Genomic DNA, 27,821 nt, shown 5'->3' with positions numbered 1-27,821 from the left:
AACATGATTTTTCTGGCTATTCTAATGTCAACCTTGTTTGTATCAATTTTCTGTTTGGCTTTACCAAAGATGTTTTCTTTTATAAACCAAGCTGTAAGCCATTCCTTATCAACCATTTTGTTGGAGTCCTTGCTTGAGTGCTTAAACCATGTGTCGAGCACTCTACAATACTCACGTTGTCACTGAATATATCGATCGACTTGAACAAAGTTCAGGGCCCACTTGCCTGCGTTTGGTTGTGCGGTGGTTCACTCGCTGAAAATGTGCAATTTTATTTTGCACCACGATTCCCCTTTTTGTACGATCTTTCATTCCTCGACAAGTCATTTCGGCATAGATTTAAATATCGAGAAAATTAAAATGTTTTGTTTTCAAAGTTTCTTCAACCCTTTCATTGGATTGTTTGCTTGAGTGGAGTGCTCGTAACATCTCCGGAGTTAGGAAGGCAAAATAAATTAGATGATTCTATCATCTCTTCTATCATCCCCCCGCCCCCCGCTCCCTCTGTCTTTTTAGAAATTTCACCGAAGTTTTGACCTCAAATCATTGGTGCTTGAATTATGTGACCTTTATCTGCAAATCCTCTTCCAATTTCAAGACAAGTCGAAGAGAATTGAGGATTTTTGAATTTTGGTCCATGTTGACCTATAGATCGCAAAAACAATGGGCTTCTTGTTTACGACTCACTCTACCATTTGGTGAAGATCGGTTTAAAATTGTAATTTATAGGCGAATGACATCGGCCAGTAACAAACCACAAAATAACCGAAACCGACACAGCTCTCCAGTGAGGCTTCATAAGAAGATGTAATGAATACACCGACTCCGTTCAAGGTCCAGATCCCCATGTGGTATCTCAGTGGGACACAAAACATGAACTATTCAGCCTGGTGATGTATGGGCTCCACCGAGTGCCTTTCCAGTATTTTATCTGGAGTTACTTACATGACTTTATGACAGAAAAAACATCAGGAATTTGATTCTGATAAACGGTATCCATTGCCAGGGGAAGTTATGAATGACGGAATGAAGGAGAAAATGGAAATGAAAACATTTCCTTTGTTTGTTCAATTGAAGAATATTGAATGAAAATAAACATTTAAATGACCATTAACATAATTTAGAGTCTTCATCTCGTACGAGTTGTAGTATCTGTGTTGCCCAGGGGAATTCTATAAAATATGTATTTGCAGTTCCAAAATAAAATCTCCACCCCCTTTCTAAATTTACACCTTTTGTTGCTTTATGGCCTGGAATTAAATAGCATTAAATCAGACTTTTCCACCTTTATTTACACATCGTAACCCACAACTTCCACGTGAAAAACAAATTCTACAAATTAAAAAAAAAATAAAAATAAAAATACAAAGCGAGAATATCTTGTTTGGATAAGTGTCCAATTATAACAATTGTAAAGAAGAAAAGAGCAATAGGCGATTGCAGACCCTCACCAGGACTTGTTTTCTGTGGTGTTTGTGTGCTGTTGTGTTATTTAATTAATAAGAGACATTATTAGAACTACCACTTTATATCTGCTGGCAGTGGTGACTGGGTACGAATACGTCTCGCTTTGATTGGACACCTCACCCAAACCCATGACATTTTTGATTGTTACAGCACGTGCGCTGTATACAATTGCACCAAGTTTGAAATGTCCCCGGTGTCTACCATGCCTCCTGTGTCCCCTGTCCCCCCCCCCACGTGCCTCAAGACAGCCAATGACGGCCGTCCGGGAGATGGCAGTGCGTAACCGAGATGGAAATAGCAAGAATTGACGGAAATACCCGAGTATTTCAATGGAAATTTGTGAAACTAATGTGTTATATATGTGAAAACCATTTAATTTATTGCTTGACGGGAAAAACCAAGAAACGCGCCCCTCTCATGTACGAACGACCGAAAGACGTCATTTCCGCCCACCATCGGATTTCGCGCCGAAGGACGTCATTTCCGCCCACCATCGCATTTCGCGCCGAAAGACGTCATTTCCGCCCACCATCACATTTCGCGCCGAAAGACGTCATTTCCACCCACCATCACATTTTGCGCCAAAAGACGTCATTTCCGCCCACCATGGCATTTCACTCCGAACGCTGAAAGCTAAGTTCTTCTTATTTTAGATCATTCTTTTGCAGCCCCCTGCCATGCTGTATCGAACGATTTCATTCCTTCTGTTATATATAAAGGTGCTTATCACAATAATAACAACATTTTTACATTTCAAATATTAAGTACGCTTTTTAATTGTTTTTCAACTGAAAAAGCATAAATTGCATATTTTTAACATTATTGTACTCATTTGCTTCACCACATGCACTGTATTGAAGGATTTCACTTGTTATTATTGAACTGAATTTATAATGGGATTAAAATGAATTCAATTCAAATGAAATGGAAGACCAAATAGGTACAGCCCTCCATTGGAGGAACCAGAAGGAACCTGAACAAGCAAAAAGCAAAGATGAAGTAATCAGGAGGAACCTGGATAGGAATAGCATTTCAGCTGCTGCTCCTCAACCCTCAAACTCATCCAGGCGCAGCCAAGTGAGCCTTATTCAAAAAATAAAAATGAGCAGTGGAGGGTAAAGGGAAATGAATTTGGGATGAGAGATGTGAGTGAGAGCGTCACAAGATAGTGGGCGGGGCATTCAAAGGGGGCGGGGCGTTAAGATTTCCTTCACATTTGCAGAAAACGATGCAGACGGTCCTTAATTAAATAATTCGGTGTGTTGTTGAACCACAAACACGTCCTTTTCTGCACCACCACTTGTGTTTGTATTCTTCTGATAGTCATAAACTGGTATTTTAAACCACGTGGAGAAAATCTTCAGGTTTATCATGTGGGGGTATTTTAAACCACGTGGTGAAAATCTTCAGGTTTATCATATAGGGGGTATTTTAAACCACGTGGTGAAAATATTCAGGTTTGTCATGTGAGGGTATTTTAAACCACGTGGAGAAAATCTTCAGGTTTATCATGTGGGGGTATTTTAAACCACGTGGTGAAAATCTTCAGGTTTATCATATAGGGGGTATTTTAAACCACGTGGTGAAAATATTCAGGTTTGTCATGTGGGGGTATTTTAAACCACGTGGTGAAAATCTTCAGGTTTCCCACACATTTCCAGGTCCCGGACGGGTGGAGCCCGATTCTGTGGAGATAAGACTTGTGATGACAGTGCCGGTTTAAACCTGAAGAGAGCGACCTGGTCTCTGCGGAGAAGCCAGGAGAGCCCAACTGGGGGAACCACCACCGGGTTCACCCTGAAAGTTGTAACGAAACCTTCCCCCTTCATGTTGGAGTCCCACGGGGATTTCCACCTTTTTCAATCTGAACCTTGAACAGATTCACTATCTCTGACTGGTCCAGTGGGATTGGGGTTGCACCCTCATGTACACGTCCTGCTCGGTTCCGTCCCCCCCTCCACATCGGGATGACACGTGACCTCCGAACGAAGCACGGTTTCAGTGCGGTACTTGGGGCGGTGTATGGTGATGTTATTGTAAGTATTCTGAAGAGGAATTTATTTCAGTGTTTCAGTTACTGTTTCCGATCTGAAGATGGAACGTCATCTTTAACGATTCGTAAAGTTGAGATATTTTCGGACAAAACTTAAACCTTCCTCTCAGATTGTGTGGAAAACGGATGTTACAAATGCACCAAGAGGACCATTGGTTTGGTCTGTGAGACACGGAAAGTAATAAACACCGAGATTACTGAAACAAGTGTTCCCGTTTATATGTAAATAAAATTCACAAACCCGGCCAACGGATTTTTATTAAACGTTATCATATTTCTCAGATAATCAAAAACGTGGAAAATACACCGAGTTTTACTTTCTTCACTGTGTGGGCGTGGCCATCCTGGCGTGTCGAATGACGTGCGGCGAATCACGGCCTCTGATTGGTCGAAATTCAAATGAAAAGTTATTTGTTGTTGCACTGTTTCCACGGAGTTATTTGTGACGTCATAAGTTTGAAAGCCGTAAACCCCATTTTTCCTGATCGCCGGACCCGACCACTCGCACTGTGGGGGCTCCGTGTGTCCCAGACGGGAAAAATATTCAAAATGTCTTCGTTTCGCTCGAAACTCGATCGGAAGGAGAAGATGAAGAGCCGCAGCAACAAGGGGACCGTGATGTCCCGGATTGGAGGGTTTTTCAGGTCGATTTGTTGTACATCGTCCTCTGGGTTTGAGGAAAATGGTTCCTGTGAGGTCGAATCGACCCCTCACGTTCAGGTGGAGGACGAGACACGAAGCCCGAAGGTCTGTGGTGGTGGAAAGCACACTGAAGGTGTTCCGTGGAATGTAAGGTTCCCCGGTGAAGGTAAGTTTACACCTCAAACTTGTACACCTGTTAGTACCTCCGTACACCTGTTATTACCTCCGTACACCTGTTACTACCTCCGTACACCTGTTACTACCTCCGTACACCTGTTATTACCTCCGTACACCTGTTATTACCTCCGTACACCTGTTATTACCTCCGTACACCTGTTATTACCTCCGTACACCTGTTATTACCTCCGTACACCTGCTATTACCTCCGTACACCTGTTATTACCTCCGTACACCTGTTATTACCTCCGTACACCTGTTATTACCTCCGTACACCTGTTATTACCTCCGTACACCTGTTACTACCTCCGTACACCTGTTACTACCTCCGTACACCTGTTACTACCTCCGTACACCTGTTACTACCTCCGTACACCTGTTACTACCTCCGTACACCTGTTACTACCTCCGTACACCTGTTATTACCTCCGTACACCTGTTATTACCTCCGTACACCTGTTACTACCTCCGTACACCTCTTATTACCTCCGTACACCTGTTATTACCTCCGTACACCTGTTATTACCTCCGTACACCTGTTACTACCTCCGTACACCTGTTACTACCTCCGTACACCTGTTACTACCTCCGTACACCTGTTATTACCTCCGTACACCTGTTGTTACCTCCGTACACCTGTTGTTACCTCCGTACACCTGTTACTACCTCCGTACACCTGTTATTACCTCCGTACACCTGTTATTACCTCCGTACACCTGTTATTACCTCCGTACACCTGTTATTACCTCCGTACACCTGTTACTACCTCCGTACACCTGTTATTACCTCCGTACACCTGTTATTACCTCCGTACACCTGTTATTACCTCCGTACACCTGTTACTACCTCCGTACATCTATTATTACCTCCGTACACCTGTTACTACCTCCGTACACCTGTTACTACCTCCGTACACCTGTTACTACCTCCGTACACCTGTTATTACCTCCGTACACCTGTTGTTACCTCCGTACACCTGTTGTTACCTCCGTACACCTGTTACTACCTCCGTACACCTGTTATTACCTCCGTACACCTGTTATTACCTCCGTACACCTGTTATTACCTCCGTACACCTGTTACTACCTCCGTACACCTGTTATTACCTCCGTACACCTGTTATTACCTCCGTACACCTGTTATTACCTCCGTACACCTGTTACTACCTCCGTACATCTATTATTACCTCCGTACACCTGTTACTACCTCCGTACACCTGTTACTACCTCCGTACACCTGTTACTACCTCCGTACACCTGTTATTACCTCCGTACACCTGTTATTACCTCCGTACACCTGTTATTACCTCCGTACACCTGTTATTACCTCCGTACACCTGTTACTACCTCCGTACATCTATTATTACCTCCGTACACCTGTTACTACCTCCGTACACCTGTTACTACCTCCGTACACCTGTTACTACCTCCGTACACCTGTTATTACCTCCGTACACCTGTTGTTACCTCCGTACACCTGTTGTTACCTCCGTACACCTGTTACTACCTCCGTACACCTGTTATTACCTCCGTACACCTGTTATTACCTCCGTACACCTGTTATTACCTCCGTACACCTGTTATTACCTCCGTACACCTGTTACTACCTCCGTACACCTGTTATTACCTCCGTACACCTGTTATTACCTCCGTACACCTGTTACTACCTCCGTACATCTATTATTACCTCCGTACACCTGTTACTACCTCCGTACACCTGTTACTACCTCCGTACACCTGTTACTACCTCCGTACACCTGTTATTACCTCCGTACACCTGTTATTACCTCCGTACACCTGTTACTACCTCCGTACACCTGTTATTACCTCCGTACACCTGTTATTACCTCCGTACACCTGTTATTACCTCCGTACACCTGTTACTACCTCCGTACACCTGTTATTACCTCCGTACACCTGTTATTACCTCCGTACACCTGTTATTACCTCCGTACACCTGTTACTACCTCCGTACATCTATTATTACCTCCGTACACCTGTTACTACCTCCGTACACCTGTTACTACCTCCGTACACCTGTTACTACCTCCGTACACCTGTTATTACCTCCGTACACCTGTTATTACCTCCGTACACCTGTTACTACCTCCGTACACCTGTTATTACCTCCGTACACCTGTTATTACCTCCGTACACCTGTTATTACCTCCGTACACCTGTTATTACCTCCGTACACCTGTTATTACCTCCGTACACCTGTTATTACCTCCGTACACCTGTTACTACCTCCGTACACCTGTTACTACCTCCGTACACCTGTTACTACCTCCGTACACCTGTTACTACCTCCGTACACCTGTTATTACCTCCGTACACCTGTTGTTACCTCCGTACACCTGTTGTTACCTCCGTACACCTGTTACTACCTCCGTACACCTGTTATTACCTCCGTACACCTGTTATTACCTCCGTACACCTGTTATTACCTCCGTACACCTGTTATTACCTCCGTACACCTGTTATTACCTCCGTACACCTGTTACTACCTCCGTACACCTGTTACTACCTCCGTACACCTGTTATTACCTCCGTACACCTGTTATTACCTCCGTACACCTGTTATTACCTCCGTACACCTGTTATTACCTCCGTACACCTGTTACTACCTCCGTACACCTGTTATTACCTCCGTACACCTGCTATTACCTCCGTACACCTGTTATTACCTCCGTACACCTGTTATTACCTCCGTACACCTGTTATTACCTCCGTACACCTGTTATTACCTCCGTACACCTGTTACTACCTCCGTACATCTATTATTACCTCCGTACACCTGTTACTACCTCCGTACACCTGTTACTACCTCCGTACACCTGTTACTACCTCCGTACACCTGTTATTACCTCCGTACACCTGTTATTACCTCCGTACACCTGTTACTACCTCCGTACACCTGTTATTACCTCCGTACACCTGTTATTACCTCCGTACACCTGTTATTACCTCCGTACACCTGTTATTACCTCCGTACACCTGTTACTACCTCCGTACACCTGTTACTACCTCCGTACACCTGTTACTACCTCCGTACACCTGTTATTACCTCCGTACACCTGTTGTTACCTCCGTACACCTGTTGTTACCTCCGTACACCTGTTACTACCTCCGTACACCTGTTATTACCTCCGTACACCTGTTATTACCTCCGTACACCTGTTATTACCTCCGTACACCTGTTATTACCTCCGTACATCTGAGCTGATGTTTTCATCCCTGTTTGTCTGTGAGAACAATATCTCAAAACGTTGTGGACGAGTTCTGGCGAAACTTGGTGGTTCGTTTGTGTTTGTGAGGAGGAAGGATTGATTGGGTTTAGGTTTCGGTTGGGATCCAGATCCACCCTGTCAGTGGATACAAAGGTAAACTGTTCAACCAGGTGGAGGTGTGTGTTCCACCGAGTGTCGTTCTAGTTCTGTTTGTTTGTTTGTTTATCCATGTACTGTATGTCCATGTACTCTATATCCATGTACTGTATATGTATATACTTTATAATCTATGTACTGTACATCCATGTACTGTATGTCCATGTACTGTATGTCCATGTACTGTATGTCCATGTACTGTATCCATGTCCTGTATATCCATGTACTGTATGTCCATGTACTGTATGTCCATGTACTGTATGTCCATGTACTGTATCCATGTCCTGTATATCCATGTACTGTATGTCCATGTACTGTATATCCATGTACCGTGTGTCCATGTACCGTATATCCATGTACTGTATCCATGTCCTGTATATCCATGTACTGTATGTCCATGTACTGTATGTCCATGTACTGTATACACAAACAAAGCTATCCGTGAAGCCTCGGTATCTGTGTTTTAATTACGTCCAGTCCTGTTTGAACACAAGTTACACCCTCGCCATGTCTAATAAATCCGTGTTCATGGAATGTACCTTTTAGACCTTTGAACACCATTTATGACTCTTTTAGATGCCGTTAGATATTTACATCCTTTGGACCCCTTATACTCCTTTTATACCTTTACATCCATCGAGACCCAATAGAACCTTTCAGAATCCCTTCACCCTGAAGCTGCCTTTAGACCCCAAAGACTCTTGGACCTTCACATCCCTTTTTCGCTCCTTCGACCTGAACACCATTTAGACCCCTTACACCCTTCAGATATGTTCGAAAACTTGGACCTTTAAACACTTTAAATGCTTCAGAGCTGAGACCCTGTTGAACCTTTGGACCCTCAGTACTATTAGAACGTGACCTTGGGACCCTTTAGGCCATCTTGAACCTTTTCGGCTCACACCAAACAAACATCTGGAGTCTTCTTGCAAAACACAGACTGTATTTTTTACACCGTCATGTTCAAACCCTCCTCACTCAGACGGTGGGTACTCACTTGGACTGTATCTAAAATTGCAAGACACGGGTGGATGATGAACCCTCGTTGAGGTGTAGTGTTGATCGACCCCTGTTAGTGTCTTAATTACCACCACCGTCTAAGTTCGACAGAGGTTATGTTTTTCGCTCCTGTTTGTTTGTCTGTCTCAGTTATTGGTGTGCTGGATATCTTAAATTTGTACGAAACTTTGTGGACACGTTGAGTGTGTGAGAAGGTTGAATTGATTACATCTTGGTGAAGATCAGAATTTTATGAACAGGTGTAGGTGTTCCTTTCACAAGCGGCTCGCTTAACGCTCACCAAAGCCGCTCCTTATCACTTTGTCCATTTGCCATGCGGATTGTCAAGCGGTTTGCAAAACAGTTGATAGGGAAAGGATGACTGGACTCAAAAGCATCACCTGTCCCATCATTGGACGTTGACTTGAGCGCCGTGAGAACCTCCTGTCTGTGCTGCTCTGTTCGAAGGTAGGTTCAGTGTGGAAGAAGCTCCACAGAAAGGATGACAACAGGTGGTTTGCCTTTGCCTTCCCCACAATTGTCAGAAGAGAAATTAATATGTTATTCGGGATGTCAGTGAAAACTTTACAAAGGAGGCTGTGGGCTCTTTAGGATGCACAAACCAATGTTAGCAAACAGGACAACCAGATTAACATCCCTCTGAGGGACGAGACACATTGAGGCCTCGCCCTACCTGTGATACACCAAGATGATTGTTTTTTGTTGTTCGAGATTTTCGAAGTTTCAGGAACTTTGATTAACCCTGTTTGTACATTGCAGGATCCTCTTTGTCGAAGACTCTCACACAGACATTTCCCCAAAAAAGAACAGTTTATACGAAGGGGCCGACATGTAAAAGCTGTTCCAAACTGGTAAGGGAAAACAACTCTTCCTTGAAGCATTGCTCATATGTGGTGGTTGGAGGAGGGCAGAGGTGGAGGACGTTAATTTTATGTAATGTCTGTTTTGTCAATTTTGTTCTTCATAATTGGAGGTGAGATGTGGAAGATGGAGATGTCCGTTTTGTGTTGTGTAGTATCGTGTAAACTAGCAATGTGTAGTTATTCAACACAAGTAAAGGCCCGGTCACACCTAGCTAGCGATGGCAACGTATTAAAATGTATGTAAAACGCTGGCTTACGTTGAACTTTTGATGTTTTTTTTTTAAAGATTCGGATGTAGTCATAGCGACTTGGTCTTATGTATAACGCATTGGTAACGGACACAGAACGTTTCGTTGTGTTATAGATAACTTATACCAACGAATGCTGAACCTGTTGTCGGCCTACACAACCGATGCCCAACGATAGTCTAACTTAGGCATAGCGCGTTGCACGCATCGCCGACGATGTCGTGACGTAGCCTATTAAAAGGCTGACGCACAACAATTCGAATCATAACTGCTGTAGAAATGGAAGTGACAACATCACGGTCACACCTTGGCGATCTTGCTAGCGTATGCCGACCTAAGAAAAATGTGTCGAAAACGTTGGGGCACGTCAAATACGGTATGAGTAAGTTTGGTATACGTGAGTAGAACGCTAAAGTACGCTATCATACGTCGTAGTAAGTAGAGTACGTCAAGAAATTTTAAACATGTTCAAAATTTTATGACGTACTCGGCGTATGACACACGTTCCGCATGCGATGGGGAAAAGTTTTACACACGATATGTGGACGCTTACACACGTCCACAAAGGCTACTTATAAGCTACTCATAAGTCGAAACACGTCACGGTAATGTCTTTTTTACGCGAAACTTATTTCTAACTTATGTTTGACGTGCTTTGAACCAATTCTGTACGTAGTCCCAACACACATCGACGTATGTAGACATATTCCAATGACGTCTTCCGGTCGACAAAAAAAATAAATGAACGTGTTTCTAACTTACAACTGCCATATAAAGACGTGTTCCCAGCGGTTTTGGGAATTGGTATATAAAAATGCTGCTCATAAAAGGGGAACCCAATAGTGTTTTCGAGTCCTTTTTGAGTCGATGTCCATGTCAGCAGTAACAGTATCAGTATCACTATTAGTATTAGTATTAGTATTAGTAGTAGTTTGTTCATGTTGGCAGTAGTAGGTGAGTGTGAGGGGGAGGGTGTGGGTTATGATGGATCGTCCTTGCGTCCGCGTGTCCACGGGTAGGAGACATCTTTTCACCATTGTTCGAAGTTCTTCGCGGCTAATTTTTTATGGGGCTTTTTCAACAATGAGCTCTGGCTTGTTTTTACGATTTAGGTCTATTCATAACGGGTTGGACAAATGCACAATGAACTAATAATGTGCATAGAGCGCTTTGATTACTTATATATACGATATACCAACGAATAATTATCTTGAAGCCGGCGTTCACAAACTATGCCCAACAACAGCCTAACTTATCCATATCGTGCGGCAGTTTATCTTTGCCGGTGACGTAGGGTTTGCTATTCATAGGCTGCCACTCAACGATTTAAATGGCTGCATCTCCACCATTGAAAGTAGACGCTTGCGCTCAACAATTGGATTTTTTTTACACTCAACGACTTTTAAACGGTACCACTCAGCTATTTTCATTGTTTACAATGAACGATTTAAATTGCTGTCACTCGCCTTTGTTTTTTGGCGCTGGGGTTTGGAAATCTGAAGCGTTTCTTCTGAACGTGTTAAAACGCTCAAACTCGACTATTTTAAATAGACACTGCCAATGGACAATTGGAATCATAGCCAAGCTAGACATCGAAGTGTGAACATCCTCGTCATGCCGAAGAAAAGTTTGAAGAATGCTGCAAATAAGTGTCCTGGCCGTGGACGTGGACGCTGACGCAAGGACGATCCATTATACCGACGTCTTTCAGCCTATGAGTAACTTAAAAGTAACGTCTGTCGATGTGTGGCAACGATCGCGTAACGTGCCAACAACACGTTAATCATAGGTTAGAAATAAGTTTTGGGTACGCTAAACATTACCTCGGCGTGTCTCAACTTATGATTAACTTACAAGTAGCATGTGTTGACGTCTGTCAACGATCGCAGACCGTGCATACAACTTGTGGCCAGCATAGCGGAACGTGTGAGTCATACGCCGGCATACGTCGTGAAATTTCAAGCATGAAAAAATTTGAGGACAACCAAAAAGTACAACGTTTAAAGCCAACGTACAACGACGTATGGCAGTGTTTTTCAGCGTGCTCTCAATGTTATCAAAACTTACCCATAACGTATTCAACGTGTGCCAGCGTTTTAGAAAAAAAATTCAAAAATCGGCATACGTTGGCTAAAACGTCAAGGTGTGACCGGGCCTTAACCAGACGTGACAAAAGCTCCGCTGTATCAGTTTGAAGAGAACACACAACTGTCCACTGGACTCCACTACTCTCGTGGTGATCTTGAACACTGAGGTTCAAGGGAACCACGTTTGCTCTGTTTGACCTCCTGAGAACATATTGACCCAAAACTGCCGATTGTTCAGACATACAGGCTTGACCTTGATCTCTGCTCCCTTTGTTTGTGTTTGAATCATGTTAAATTTGTGATGCGTTAACCTCCTGCAGGACAAATGCATTTTACAAAATAAGAAACTCCGAGAGGAACTCGATTTACTGAAGTCCTCGATGGAAAGATGGCGAAAGTCGACACGAGAAGGTAATTTGTTTTGAGAATTATTGATTTTATTTCCTTGATTTCTGTCACAGAAAGTTTCATGATCAACTTGTCTTGTAAATCCTTTATCTCTTTAGAACTGAGGGCTGAGCTGGAACACAATGGAGCGATGCAAAAGCTTCCTTTTCAGGTACGAGTTTCACTTCTATCAAACAAGATAAAAACACTCATTCCAAATAAGAGTGTGTTAACACAAGGATAAAAACACTCGTATTAAACAAGAGTCTGTTAACACAAGGATAAAAACACTCCTTCCAAACAAGGGTGTGTTAACACAATGATAAAAACACTCGTATTAAACAAGACTGTGCTAACACAATGATAAAAACACTCCTTCCAAACAAGGGTGTGTTAACACAAGGATAAAAACACTCGTATCAAACAAGGGTGTGTTAACACAAGGATAAAAACACTCCTTCCAAACAAGGGTGTGTTAAAACAAGGATAAAAACACTCATTCCAAACAAGAGTGTGTTAACACAAGGATAAAAACACTCGTATTAAACAAGAGTCTGTTAACACAAGGATAAAAACACTCCTTCCAAACAAGGGTGTGTTAACACAATGATAAAAACACTCATATTAAACAAGAGTGTGCTAACACAATGATAAAAACACTCCTTCCAAACAAGTGTGTGTTAACACAATGATAAAAACACTCGTATTAAACAAGAGTGTGTTAAAACAAGGATAAAAACACTCCTTCCAAACAAGTGTGTGTTAACACAAGGATAAAAACACTCGTATTAAACAAGAGTGTGTTAAAACAATGATAAAAACACTCCTTCCAAACAAGTGTGTGTTAACACAATGATAAAAACACTCGTATTAAACAAGAGTGTGTTAAAACAAGGATAAAAACACTCCTTCCAAACAAGGGTGTGTTAACACAAGGATAAAAACACTCCTTCCAAACAAGAGTGTGTTAACACAAGGATAAAAACACTCATATTAAACAAGAGTGTGTTAACACAATGATAAAAACACTCGTATTAAACAAGAGTGTGTTAACACAATGATAAAAACACTCGTATCAAGCAAGAGTGTGTTAACACAAGGATAAAAACACTCCTTCCAAACAAGAGTGTGTTAACACAATGATAAAAACACTCATTCCAAACAAGAGTGTGTTAACACAAGGATAAAAACACTCCTTCCAAACAAGAGTGTGTTAACACAATGATAAAAACACTCGTATCAAACAAGAGTGTGTTAACACAAGGGTAAAAACACTCGTATTAAACAAGAGTGTGTTAACACAAGGATAAAACACTCGTATTAAACAAGAGTTTGTCAACACAATAATAAAAACACTCATATTAAACAAGAGTGTGTTAACACAATGATAAAAACACTCATTCCAAACAAGAGTGTGTTAACACAGTGATAAAAACACTCATTCCAAACAAGAGTGTGTTAACACAATGATAAAAACACTCGTATCAAACAAGAGTGTGTTAACACAAGGGTAAAAACACTCGTATTAAACAAGAGTGTGTTAACACAAGGATAAAACACTCGTATTAAACAAGAGTTTGTTAACACAATAATAAAAACACTCGTATTAAACAAGTGTGTTAACACAATGATAAAAACACTCCTTCCAAACAAGTGTGTGTTAACACAATGATAAAAACACTCGTATTAAACAAGAGTGTGTTAAAACAAGGATAAAAACACTCCTTCCAAACAAGGGTGTGTTAACACAAGGATAAAAACACTCCTTCCAAACAAGAGTGTGTTAACACAAGGATAAAAACACTCATATTAAACAAGAGTGTGTTAACACAATGATAAAAACACTCGTATTAAACAAGAGTGTGTTAACACAATGATAAAAACACTCGTATCAAGCAAGAGTGTGTTAACACAAGGATAAAAACACTCCTTCCAAACAAGAGTGTGTTAACACAATGATAAAAACACTCATTCCAAACAAGAGTGTGTTAACACAAGGATAAAAACACTCCTTCCAAACAAGAGTGTGTTAACACAATGATAAAAACACTCGTATCAAACAAGAGTGTGTTAACACAAGGGTAAAAACACTCGTATTAAACAAGAGTGTGTTAACACAAGGATAAAACACTCGTATTAAATAAGAGTTTGTCAACACAATAATAAAAACACTCATATTAAACAAGAGTGTGTTAACACAATGATAAAAACACTCATTCCAAACAAGAGTGTGTTAACACAGTGATAAAAACACTCATTCCAAACAAGAGTGTGTTAACACAATGATAAAAACACTCGTATCAAACAAGAGTGTGTTAACACAAGGGTAAAAACACTCGTATTAAACAAGAGTGTGTTAACACAAGGATAAAACACTCGTATTAAACAAGAGTTTGTTAACACAATAATAAAAACACTCGTATTAAACAAGAGTGTGTTAACACAATGATAAAACACTCGTATCAAGCAAGAGTGTGTTAACACAAGGATAAAAACACTCCTTCCAAACAAGAGTGTGTTAACACAAGGATAAAAACCCTCCTTCCAAACAAGAGTGTGTTAACACAAGGATAAAAACACTCCTTCCAAACAAGTGTGTTAGTTTTTTTATATATATATATATATGTATATTTTAGCTCTTATTTGAGCCTCGACAATGTATCCCAAAAAAATTAATCTTTTAAATCACATCTTGCTGATTAGCTTCGCATTCTGCAAAAGGTTATGTTTTGGTCGGCGTGTATTTATTTTTTATTTATTTATTTGTAATCTTTTGATTCGTATAACTCAAAAAGTATTAAAACGAATTGCATGAAATTTGGTGGGATGATTGGTTATTAGTCAGGAAGTATTCGATTAGATTTTGGGATCGTTCGGGTCAAAGGTCAAGGTCAAGGTCACGAAAGGTCAAAATCGTCTTTTTACGATAACACGGTCAATTTTTATTCAATTTGCATGCAACTAACGCCAAAATGTTCAGAATTCAATTCCTCATCTTGTGATATGCAATATGACACAATGACGCCCATACTCTTGTTACCGGTTAGGGGTCAAAGGTCAGGGGGGTCACTACCTTGAAAAATATGCGGTTTTTGTCATAACGCGGTCAATTCTTATCCGCTTTACATGAACCCAGCACCAAAATGTTCAGAATTTAATGCCCAATCTTGTGACACAATGACGTCATAACACATGTCACCGGTTGGGGTAAAATGTCGGGGAGGGGGGGTCACGCCCTTGAAAAATATGCAGTTTTCGGCATAACTCAGTCAATTCTTATTCGATTTGCATGAAACCAGCATCAAACGAGATTACCTTCTCTTGTTGAAACGTTGTATTCACCGAGCTTGCGAGTGAAGACTCGCCAAAACGACGTGAGTTGATTGTTGTTTAGTCCGTAGCCCCCGAAAGTCGGGGGGGGTCATGACATTATAGATATGTGGTTTGTGTCATAAGACCATTCATATGAAACCAGTTCCCCACACTCATACCAAGAACAAAAAAAGGTAGTGGCGGCGAAGGTATGCGCTCTATGAGTGCCCGTTCTAGTTTTGTTTTTGATTCCAATTGATATTTGATGTACAATGGAGCTGGTGATCTCTTTTTATGTTAATTTTACATGAGAACACCTGTACCTGCCTTTTGATCTCAGACAGTTCATGCTTTTTAGTTCTCCACTTATTTGAACCTTCTTGTGCCTGGCTCCCCTGCTGAGTTTTCCTTCTTTCTTTCATTCATCCCACTCACCCTGGTTTCCCCCTTTTCTCATGATTACCTCGTCTCTGTTTCCACCTTGTAATATGCTAATTCACCTTTTCTCTTATCTCTTATCCCCCCCCCTCCCTCACCAACCCTAATTCTCTGTCCGCCCCTCTCTCTTTATTTAATGTTCTTCAAAGTAGGAGGATATTACTGACATTGAGGTTAAAATTTAATCAACAGGTTATATTAAAATTAATTAAGAGCAAATTTAATTAAGAGGTTAAAATTGAAGGATGACAAATCATTTTTTATGTCTCCGCCAGACAAAGTCGTTTCGGATTTATCCCGACATGTGTCCGGGTTGTCCGTCCGTCGTGATAAGTTTTCGTTTCCGCAATAACTTGAGAACGGCTGAAGGGATCAAAGTCAAACTTTGTACAAGTATTATAATGATGTAATAATTTGGATGGAGGCATATAACGGTCGAAGAGTTTATTTATTATTATCTGACATGGAACCCAGTTCCGGGGAGCTTGTGGGATGGCGTGTTGTCCGTCCAGTCATCCATATACACTTGCAACGTCTTCTCTGACGCTACACACACGATTTTGATGAAATTTGACCACAACCTTCATCACCTGCGAGGTACCAAAGTTTGTTCACACCATTAAAAAAAATGGGGCTCATGAGGGGGGGTTGGTACCCAAAATAGGAATTGCTTTCTTCTTAGAAACTCCACTAAATTCCAATGAGACTTGAACAGAACCTTCATCACCCATGATGTGCGAAGGCTTGTTCATGACATCAAAAAAATTGGGGTCTCAGGTGGTTCACACAAGTGGGGGGGGGGAGGCGGAGGGAGTAAGCACCCAGGGATATTGCCCCTATTTTCTGGCTTATCTGGAATTTAAATTCCAGATTATGGATTGTGATCATGCACCGTCCGTTCGTCCCTCTACTTTTTCGACTTCTCCGGCCAAACTGCTGGTCCTATCCGACTGAAATTTGGCAGCAATGTTCCTCTTGTGACTGGAAACAGGAATTGCCACGTTTGTTCCAGTCACATGACTTTAAGTATGTCAAAATGGCTGACTTAGTAAATTTCAACAAAAATCTTCTCCAGACCCACCAGTCAGAATGTGACCAAATTTGGGTTCCAACATTTGAATTTTGGATCATGGATCCTAATGTTAAATTGCCAAAGGTATGTCAAAATGGCCTACTTGGCCAACTTATGGGAAAATTGCATTAATCCTTTTAAATATCTTCTTCTCCAGACCCACCAATCAGAATGTTACCAAATTTGGGTCACAACATTAGGTCAGGGCCCAGATCAGCAACAGGTCCAGTAGTCCTATTTTTAATTCACAATCTCGTGAGATGAAGGAATATGAGTCGTGGGATAGTCATGTGATGGACATTCAAACATAGATTACATTTTGAGTTAATTAATTATCTCTCCTCCTGGATGTAAAATCAGGGCTGTGTTAGTTTTTCCGTATCGGTGACACGAACCATCATGCTGAGTTTAGAAATTATCTGTTGAGCCTCCTCGGAGTCAAGGGGTGGCGGGAATTGGGGGGGGGGGAATGAAAAATTGTTTGTGGACCCTTCACCTGACTGCCTGAAGGACATCATTATTGCTTTAACAGCTCATCTTCACTCTGTTATAGATGAGATAAATACACTAATATCAAATAAGAGTGTGTTAATACAAGGATAAAAATACACCAATTTGAGGAATTGAGAGGTGTATGAACGAAGGTCGGTATGATCCCCATTTAATGAGGATGTACTGTGTATAATTGGTCCAGTCTTGATCACTGCCTCAACTTGTTTTGTTTCCAACCTAGTTCATCCTCTTTTACAGACAAATTCCCCTTCATCTCGTGTGAACTTTCTGGTAAATAAGGTAAACAGTCTCCAAGTGATCGTCAAGGTGAAAACCAAGCAAATGCACGATGCTGAGACGATGGTGCAGGACCTGCAGAAAGAGGTAAATGATGTGTGATGATCATCCTTTTTCCTTTAAAGAGGAGAATCATGTAATTTGGGAGCATGTGTGATCGAGGGTGAATGTGTGTTTCATTGAGTTTTAATTTAATATATTTATATAATTTGTGATAAACTGTGTGCTGTTTGCAGCTGGAAAACAAACATATGATGGAGATTAAAATGCAGGTGTTGCAGCAAAATTATGAGGATGTACGGGCTCGCTTGAACAGGAGCGAGACGAAGGTACAAAGAACTTTCATTTCAATGTCTTTCACTAATAATTCTGAGCACCAATCATATTTTCAATCACATTGATATTTCTGTTCATGATAAAACATCATACTTGAGTTTGAGAATGCTATCACAACCAATATTGTTTAAAAGTTACATTTTCTGTTTCATCAAACTTTTTAAAATTACTTTTCTCGGGAAACTAAAATATTATGGAAGTTTTGTTTTCCTGTGTAACTGGCACACAATGGACTCTTTCAAAAAGAGAAACGGGAATCTCTCACTTCTCCCAACAACTGCAAGTAAATGGGACACTCTGCTTAATGTCCCTCCAAAGGATGACACCCTGTTTGGTGCAAAACCTCAGGATGATTGTTTATTGGTTGTTTGTTTTTTCTTGTTTGCAGCAATTCGAAAAAGTACTTTAAGGAGGATGAGGGCATGCACAAGTCATGCACCTGTTCCGAGGCTGATCACCATCGCAGGACAACTCACCATTCATCAGTGTGAGTGTTCATTACTTTTTTGTATAAAAACGCCTGGCATATGACTCAACTTATCATCTCCCTGCTCAACATTAAAGTGTGGAGGTGGGGAGGTGGGCTCTGAGTCACTCCAAATGATACCTGTGCCCTTCATCCTCAGTTTTCAAAATTAATCTTGTCTCTTTGGATAACTTTGTTCACTTTTCCCAATCTCCTTAAGGCACCCCTTATCTCCCATCACCTTTCGATGGGAACATGCAAATGGAAATACAGACACGACGTTGTGAAACAAATTAACATTTCATTGGAAGACCTGCAAATACAACCCGTCACTTTACCGACGAGTTTATTAAGAGGGGTGTGAGAGATGGAGATGTGTGGGGGAGAGTTAAATGGAGGGGGGGTGGGGTGGGGAGGAGTGGAAGGACAGGGGGTGAAATTCCTGCAGATGGAACAACCAGTTTAACATCCATCCGAGAGACGGCACACACATTGACGAATCAACCTGCCTGTGAAACACCGGGTTGACAGTTTATAGCTGAGTTGGAATTCGAACCCAGGTTGGACAGCTTGGAGAGAGTGTGTGTACCTCTCGACCCATCTTGCCGTGGTATGGGGATTCATTGCTTTGTCACCACTGAAAACATTTTTCAATTTTCTCGCATTTTTCAATTTCAAAACTCACAGTTCACTTCTCTTATTGCTTTACTCATTCCAATCCTCTGATTTATTTTTCCTTCCTAACTCTGGGATGTTCCCAAGGGGAACCGAGCCACGGTATCACCATGGAAGTTTGGAGAGAACGAAGTTTGCAGAGCGCCCTCCAAGTGGCTTAAGCACTCAAGCAAGCACAACAAAATGGTTGAAAAGGTACTGCTGGATTGGAAAGTGACAGCAAGCTGATCAATGAAGGGACACACCTGCAAAAAATCTCCTTCGTTGTTGACTCGGTGATATGTTACGTGGCAGTAGGCTTTCCACTCAGCAACTCTGCTCTGCTTAATGGTGGGGTCAAGGGGTGAGGTGGAGTATAAGAAGCTGTGCATTGATTTCCCTCTATGATGTCCAGGTGGATGCTGGAATATTGGATGACTAGCCGAAACCCCGTCACAGACGGAGGATTCCGTTCATTCAACCACCCTCACCAGCTCACCCACACTCGAGGGACATGGACTAGACAGGGCGTGCTTGCCCCTGCCTACTCATCCCCCGCCCCTGCCCCATTCCCCCCCGCTTCCCACCCCCCCCGCCCAAAAATTTAATTACCCCGGCTCCGCCCCCGCCTCTTCACTCCCCGCCCCCGTCTCTTGATTCCCCGCCCCACTTGCCCCCGGGCCCCCGCCCCCTGTCTACCCCCTCACACTCAACCCCGCCTAATTCACCCCAGCCCCCGCCCACTCATCCCCCGCCCCATTTCCCCCCCTGTCTCCCGCTTTTAATTTGCTTACCCCCACCTAAAAATTTGCTTACCTTGCCCCCCGCCTCTTCACTCCCTGCCCCCGTCTCTTCATCCCCCGCCCCCACCTCTTCACTCCTCGCCCCCGTCTCACCGAAAAGTGTTTATTCTGCTTCAGAGTTGAAAGTTGACTATTGCCACGATGTGCGATGCACTCTTACAGGTACGAAGTTTCTTTTAGTCCAGGTCACAGTACCGAGAAAAACGTGACGCGACCGCTCGGAGGAGCACAAAATTGGTCCTTCAGGATTAATATATAGATTATTAGGCCTTAGTTATTTTATAACTTGGTTTACGGATCCGCCGACGGTGTATTTGCCGAAATGAAATATAAATATAAAACACATTTTTAGCCTTTTATATTTATACATTTTCCGGCGAAGGTGCAAAAGTTTCAAAACCCGAAATGTAAACGTCGGCATTTATTTTCAAAATAGAATTTCGTGCATGCCCGCCAAAATGCCGAGTCATCTTTAACCGAGCTGCGCAGTAGAACTGCGCAGTGGTCTTCGGTCATGGCGTCTGAGCAGTGGCCAGCGTGGTTCAGATTGACTGTTGTTTCTGGGGCGAAAGTGATCCTTTGTTGTTGTTGTTGTTTTTCTTCTATACCTTGTCGAGGCTCATGTGAGAGCTAACACACAACGCACATCATGGGGACATGAGACAAGAGGGGAGGGAGTGGGAAGAACAAAACAGTGGGGAACAGAGAGATTAGGAGATCTGTGGAAGGGAGAGGGATGGGACGGGGAACTTGGGGAATAGAAGATATACATTACAGGGACTTTCAGGAAGGAAAGCAGGGAATTTGAAGGAGGTGGGCTTGGGTGGATTATCGGGGGTAGAAAAGATCGAGGATTTGGATGGGGGATGATAAGAGGTGGTGGTCAACAGCTGTTTTGAAGGCCTGGAGGGAAGAATGGGATTGAATAGACTATAGAGTGAGGGAGCTTATTCCAAAGGTGTGAAAAAAGAGGAATGAAAGAGTGAAGGTGAGCAGTGATTCGTGATTTTGGTAGTTTTACCAGAAGGGGGTTGTTGGCGGACCTTGAGCGCCCTGCGGAAATATGGTGGGGACAAATCGCAGAGAGAGCAAGGGGGGCGAGGCTGGAGAGGAGATGGTAGAAGACAGAAAGACCACCGACCAACCTGCAGTGATTGAGTGAGAGGCCCAAAGACAGCTTCATTGGGGGAGATGCCGATGATCCTAAATGCCCTGGTTTCGACAGTGTGAAGCCAAGAAAGGTGGGAGGCAGGAGCACCAGCCCAGAGGGGAGAGCAGTACTCCATCAGGCTGCGGACAAAAGCTTTGTAAGTGGTCAGGAGCTCAGGTGGGCCAAGGAAGGACTTTGCACGACGGAGGATTCCCAGTCAGCGACTGGCTTTGGAGGCGAGGTTTGAAATGTGGCTTTCCCAGGAAAGGTCATGGCAGATAGTGAGACCCAGAAGCTTGAAAGAAAGGACTTCTTCCAGAGGATTCTTGAGAAAGTGGATGGGGGGATTTTCTAAACGGTTCTTTCGAAGAGACAGAATGAGAGTGTGAGATTTGTCCGGATTGAAAGACATGTTCCACGTGTTAGACCAGTTTGTGATTTTATCCAGATCTGCAGTGAGCGAAGAAGTTGCTGCTTGCCGGTCTGAGGGATGACAGATGGTACGGCAGAGGGTGGAGTCATCAGCAAACAGATATAGAGGATTTTCCAGAGAGTCGGAGAGATCATTGATGAAAACCAGAAAAAGAACAGGACCCAGAACGCTACCTTGAGGAACTCCAGCCTGGACAGGAAGAGGGGATGAAAGAACTCCATTTAGAGCCACACGGTGTCTGCGAGCCATGAGTTGTTAAGAAGTGTGTCAGCAGTATAAAATCGAGTGACTGTATTGGTGATTTAATCACGCAACATCTTGACGACGAATATTCTGGCCGAACTATTGCATCAATTCAGTGCAGCAGCAGGGATGATTCGCACGCTACTCTCGATCGTGCCGATTTTGTTTCCTTCGAAAGTTGTACACCGCTGTTCGTATTCAAAGATTTCGGTGCCAAGTACGTCAAAGTTTCCCTGCGAGATGCTGATATTCAGCCTTCAACGGACCAGAAATCAGCCTTTGATGTGCTCATGAGGATGGGGAGACGGTACGATCAGATGCCCGCTGAAAAGTAAGCTGGTTATGGCTCTGATTGACCGTTTTGAGCGTGTTGACTCTGAGTAGACACCTTTTTTTAATCATATCCAGCACTATGCACTGGTGTGCACGCACTCATCTACGACTTGGACAGTAATTTTCTCAGCATTGTTTCCATTTGTTTGATGATCCAACAGGTTCCTATAAGAAAAACATGCCAGACTATGTTGTAAAAACAAGTTTTAATCCTTCCTTATTGTTTTTCACATCAGATGATACAGTGAACAATGGCATCCTGCATTTGAATGGTTTTCCATCTTCAATGTTTTCTTAGATCGTCCTGGTCCAGGATTTATATCCCCCCCCCCCCACCTACCCTTGTCTTTTCCATGGAACATCCGCAAAAAAATCATAAAAATATATAATTTCTAAAAAATTGAAATTATATATATTTTTTTTCGACCTACCGACCCTACATTTTATCTGAAGAACTGCGTAAACCAAGTTATAAAATAACTAAGGTCTTCCGTGTGATGTGCTTATTTGTTTTATTTTTTTAAACTCTGCTCATGAGTGCTCTTCCTATCTCTCGAAGTGTTTTTCCAGCAGGTATAAACACAACCCCACGAGGAAGTCTCAATGAATAGTGTCCTTTCTATCAATGAACATTCTCTGTCAATGAATGAACATTAGTGTCAATGAACATTCTCAAGTCCTCAATGAATATTGACTATCAACAAGTCAGACTCACTTGTTATTTAGATGGGTCTACCTTCAGAAAGGAGCACACAGGCAGAGTTGATTATTCCAGCGATGTGTTTTCACATCACTCCCAGGAGAGGATTTATCATCAGAAACCACCTGGTGAAATTGACATCCTTACTGTAATTCACGGACCAGTGTTTGTTTGTCGCGCTACTCCTTCTCCAGTCCTGAGATGATTACATTCAGACTTGCTGCATACGATCAGCATTACCCCATTTCATGCATCTGGGTGTTTTTATATTTGCCGGTGGTCTGGGGGGAGTGAGGAGGGAGAGAGGGAATCATATTGTCGATATGAATGTGTATCATGTGGTGCTGACTCCCGGTGGGGGAGGGTATTACAAGTCTCCACCATTTGCAGCACAATATTCCTGTCCCCACGTTTTCCAGTGCAGTGAGGTGTTTTGAATTATAAGTAGTAGTAGTTATGTTTTTGCCTCATGCTTGTAACCTGGGTGGTTTTTTTGTTTGTCTCTGCAGAGCTGTCAGTTGCTTATCCATCGCCCTAATAAAGGTATGCGTCGGAAGAACGTGTTGCATGCTTGGCACAAGATCACCTGTAGGGCAGGTACTCTGCTAGTTTAAATAACGAACTTATCAATGGTGCACCTGCAGTGGTTACATCTTGAATTATTATTCAGTGACATCAAGGATGTTTGATTAACCCTGTTGATATGTTGTCGGTTCCTGTGTGGAGCAGCCTTTGATTTAGATACTCATTGGATAAAACACAAGAAACGTTTCTGATGAAAAGCCATCATGTGACACTTGCTCTGAACTGATGAGGGAAAACAACTCTTCCTCGAGGAGTTATTGGTTTGTGAAGGTGGTAAGAGGGGAGAGGTGGAAGAAGTTAATTGTCTGTCATGTCTGGTTGTTTACATTATTTTTTAATTCTATTATTTGTCATTGGTGATGAGCTGTAGAAAATGGAGATGTCCATTTTGCATTTGGATCGTACAACTGGGAATGTGGAGTTACTCATCACCAGTAACCAGACGTGAGGAGAACTCCTCCGCACCCACAGCTCTTTACTCGACTCCACTCACTCAGAAGGTGATTGTGAGTGCTGAGGTTCGAGGAAACCTGGCAGAAACTTTTGACATGCCAAAAATGTTCAAGGAGAGTCAATGGTTTCAATGCTGCAAATAAAAATATCAAATTGTTTATAAAGTTCTTAAACCTTGATTCAGAGATTCGACATTATCCTGGTTTTTCAGAGAATGGCTGAGGACATCAACAGGGAGACCAAGACATTTTACATGAACCTGCAAGACTGGAGAACAGAGCTTGTTTGGAAGAAATAATGAGGTAACAATAGGTAGCAATTTCGACGGACTGGAGGGAGGGGTACGAGAACAGATACGAGAGAATAGAGGCTGAAAGGAATGAAGAACTTGGAATTGGGGATGGTAACTAGATATGGGATTATATTGGAATGTGTGTTACCTGGTCAGGTGGGGGAGGATGGACGAATGAGAAGGCACGAACTGGGACAAAAGTGAGGCCTTGGACCTGAAGACTCGACCTCCTGTTGAGAGATAAGTTGGCCGATATTAACTTTGCTTTGCTTGACCACCACTTGAGCACACATTGGCTCAAAGTTGCGTACGGCTCAGCAATACAGGCGAGACCGTGGATCTCTGCAGCTTTTGTTTATATTCCAATTGTGTTCACCTCCCACAGAATGAATGCATTTCTGAAAATGCAAAACTCCAAGGTGAAAGCTATTTTCTCAAGTCCTCAATGAAGGAATAGTGAAAGACTACATGAGAAGGTACAGCCATTTGTTTTCAGAATTATTAATGTTATTTGTTTGATTTCTGTTATGGAAAGTTTCATGATGGAATGTATGTTAATTGAATATATTTTAACCTTTTGTGATGAACTGTATGCTGTTTGTAGATGAAGAAAAATCAAGCTGTGGAAATCAAGATACAGGTTTTGCAGTCGAAGTATGAGAATGCGTTGACTTACTTGGACAAGAGGTTAGAGTGAGAGGTTAAAAACAAATGAAGCTTAAACATCTTTCACAAATATTTCTCCGCAACAATCTTAATATTTTGAATTGTTAATTATCCATCACTTGGCTGTGACTCGAACACACCGATTCCAACTCGTAGCATTGCCTCTTGGAGGAAAACCAGCCAATCAGTGGTCTGGAGCGAAAGCAAAACAGCCTTTGAAGATGGTTTCTGTATCCCATAAACCAAAGGGTGTCATATCATTTGTTGTTCTAAATATATGAACAACCAAAGTTGTCTGGGTCTTTTTGGAACACCCTGTATGTCCATGACTGTCGATTGAGGGTCCAAAGTTAGACATTTGAGGACGTTCCGTGTGTTCGCTTGTTCTGTTTCGGGATGTGCAGGGGTAAGAGGAGATTATTGTTGATTTTTGTTCTTTTTAAAAACACAACTTCAAAACAAGTGTACTCGTCTGGTCACTTTTAGTTGTGTGCGTGGTTCTTCGTGGTCATGTGCCAATGAGAGGAGCAATCAGCATCGGTGGGTCATGCTTTTGAAATTGCAAAGTATCACACGCCAGATCTCGCTCGACATGAACCAATCAGATTTGGAGTGTGGCGCTTAGCATGACTCACGATCGGCTTCGGTTTCCCACTGGAAAGGTACCACGGTACGTTGGACCGAGACCCTTTCTTGCGACATCAAACTCGGTTGGCAGTCGTGTCCGTTGTTTAGTGTCCCATGAGACTCAGACATTCATGGACCTGTCACGTGGCTTCAACCCTGTCTCACCAGAATGGGAGTAGAACTTTGGTTCAGGACCAAGGCCGGTGACAACCACAGCAATATTATATTGCATAGACTTCGGGTTGTAATGTGGGGACTTTTATTGTAATGAAAGCTAGAAATGCACTCGGTAGAGTGCATACCTCCGCCAGGCTAACGAGTTTATGTTTTGTCTCCCACTTATTTTGTATCCCGGATCTGAATAGGGACTTCCAACTGTCGGTGTGGCGACCCGTCCAGGATTGTGCTCAGTAACCAAGGAATCTGCTTAGCCAGCACCAACGCTCTGCACAGAGTGTGGTCCTAATGGATGGACATTGCAGTAACCTGCTCCTGATATCCTTCACTGACTGAAAGGCCAACATCGGGTCCAAGTATCATTGCGGTTCAAACGCCCTCTTGGTATCAAAGTATAAAAGTGAGTCAGCATGAACCCATTTCCATCATCGGTGATTCAAGCCAAATGGATCAACTGGGAAAGTGTGTTGATTGTAAAGTTTTGTTAAACTAAATTTGAATGGTTATGGTATGAAATGAGGGTGTGAAATGAAAATGTATCGAAAAATAATCACTTATTTCCATTCTTTGATTGAAACAGTAAAAGACTTGTACTCATTTGACATTGTGAATCCTGCAGGAAACTGTCTTCTAAGAAAGATTTTTCTCAGTCCCTCTCAAGAGACAAAATGGAAGATAAACTTGTTCGGGAGATTCTCCAGCATACATCTTTCCACCAAACGTGATGAATGAAGAAAATCTTGTGTTCATTTTTACTTTCCCCTGAAAGCTCATTACAATAATTTCCTTTCTCCTTGGTTGATGGACTTTCAATATTCTGCATTTGTTTTCAATAAAACTGCTTTGATGCATTTGTGAACGTACCAGATAACAGTGATTAAGCTTGTGTTGTGCCAATCCCTGTAAAAAATTAAATCTATTATAGTAAATGTCAATGTCTGTGTCCGTCCATCTCCTTCATCACTCCAAAATCATGAAACCTCGTGGCCACAAACTTTGCATGCATATTAAAGGCACTCCAAGCTGGTGCATGAATGAAATCTGGGGGTTGGGGTTAATTTAAACACCCCTTTTGAAGATAATTTAAGGGGAGCTGATCACGAAAAACCAAAATGAGCCTTTCCAAGATGGTGGCATGCCATCTTGTTCGGCCCTGCATCAGCTCACCAGAGGCTGAAGCTATCATTTATTTTTGTCCTCAACAATTCCTTGACTTGAAACAGGCCACAACGGTTTCTTAACGATAAAGTTTCCCCCCCCACCACCTTTCCCCATTTTCCTCACTTCGATCATCGATTACCTGATCATCATACCTACGAATCGCTGGACACATTGCAATGTTTGTAGATGCCAGCGTTTCTGGTTTTATTTAATTTCTGCACATTCCATAACATATAGAATCTCTTGATCTCAGCCGAATTTAAAAATTTAAACTTATTTATGAACTTCAGCAGTTGTTCTGACTTAAAAAGTGTTCACATGTCCAATTTTGACATTGCTTGACATTCCTGGCGTCAACGTGTGCATGGTGTTTATATAACTGATTGGCAATCGCTTGCCAAGCCAGCCATTCCTGATCAACCATTTTGTTGGAGTGCTTGCTTGAGTGCTTAAGCCATTTGACGAGTGCTCTTCAATACTCGCACTATCACTGAATATATCGATCGACTTGAACAAAGTTCAGGGCCCACTCGCCTGCGTTTGATCGTGCGGTGGTTCACTCGCTGAAAAAGTGCAATTTTATTTTGTACCACCATTCCCGTTTTTGTACAATCTTCTTTCATTCCACATGTCACTTCGGCAGAGATTTAAACATGCTGAAAATTAAAATATTTTGTTTTTAAAAGTTTCTTCAACCATTTCGTTGGAATGCTTACTTGAGTGGAGTGCTCGTAACATCTCCGGAGTTAGGAAGGCAAAATAAATTAGACAACTACAATGAGAAAAATGTGTTTTCAGTTGT

At 42.2% G+C, this 27,821-nt stretch overlaps 2 protein-coding genes across 9 annotated transcripts in view; both read left to right on the top strand.

Annotated features, from left to right (window-relative positions):
- The window catches only part of LOC147034088 (hepatitis A virus cellular receptor 2 homolog), a 244,515-nt gene that overhangs the window by 121,012 nt on the left and 95,682 nt on the right, over window positions 1-27,821 (top strand). The gene's annotated exons all lie outside the window — the stretch shown is intronic.
- On the top strand, window positions 3,948-26,797 carry LOC147034091 (uncharacterized). Of its 7 annotated transcripts, none has more exons than XM_085876162.1 (14): window positions 3,948-4,328; window positions 9,504-9,595; window positions 12,263-12,353; window positions 12,449-12,501; window positions 17,902-18,027; window positions 18,177-18,269; window positions 18,665-18,763; window positions 23,568-23,655; window positions 23,788-24,143; window positions 24,308-24,398; window positions 24,545-24,864; window positions 24,993-25,075; window positions 26,047-26,258; window positions 26,478-26,797. In XM_085876162.1, the coding sequence occupies exons 1-7, from the start codon at window positions 4,070-4,072 to the stop codon at window positions 18,683-18,685; spliced, it is 735 nt and encodes a 244-aa protein (XP_085732288.1). In that variant the 5' UTR covers window positions 3,948-4,069; the 3' UTR covers window positions 18,686-18,763; window positions 23,568-23,655; window positions 23,788-24,143; window positions 24,308-24,398; window positions 24,545-24,864; window positions 24,993-25,075; window positions 26,047-26,258; window positions 26,478-26,797. The 7 variants fall into 7 exon arrangements, with proteins under 7 accessions (XP_085732288.1, XP_085732299.1, XP_085732279.1 ...); XM_085876173.1 differs by having other exon boundaries at window positions 23,568-23,916; window positions 24,014-24,143; XM_085876153.1 differs by having other exon boundaries at window positions 23,568-24,143.

This window comes from Eptatretus burgeri, chromosome 1 (assembly GCF_056783735.1).
Source record: "Eptatretus burgeri isolate ZD-2024b chromosome 1, Ebu_testis_v1, whole genome shotgun sequence".
Taxonomy (NCBI): Eukaryota; Metazoa; Chordata; class Myxini; order Myxiniformes; family Myxinidae; genus Eptatretus; species Eptatretus burgeri.
Note: the sequence above shows the minus strand (reverse complement) of the source record. Positions and strands in the feature narration are given on the sequence as shown.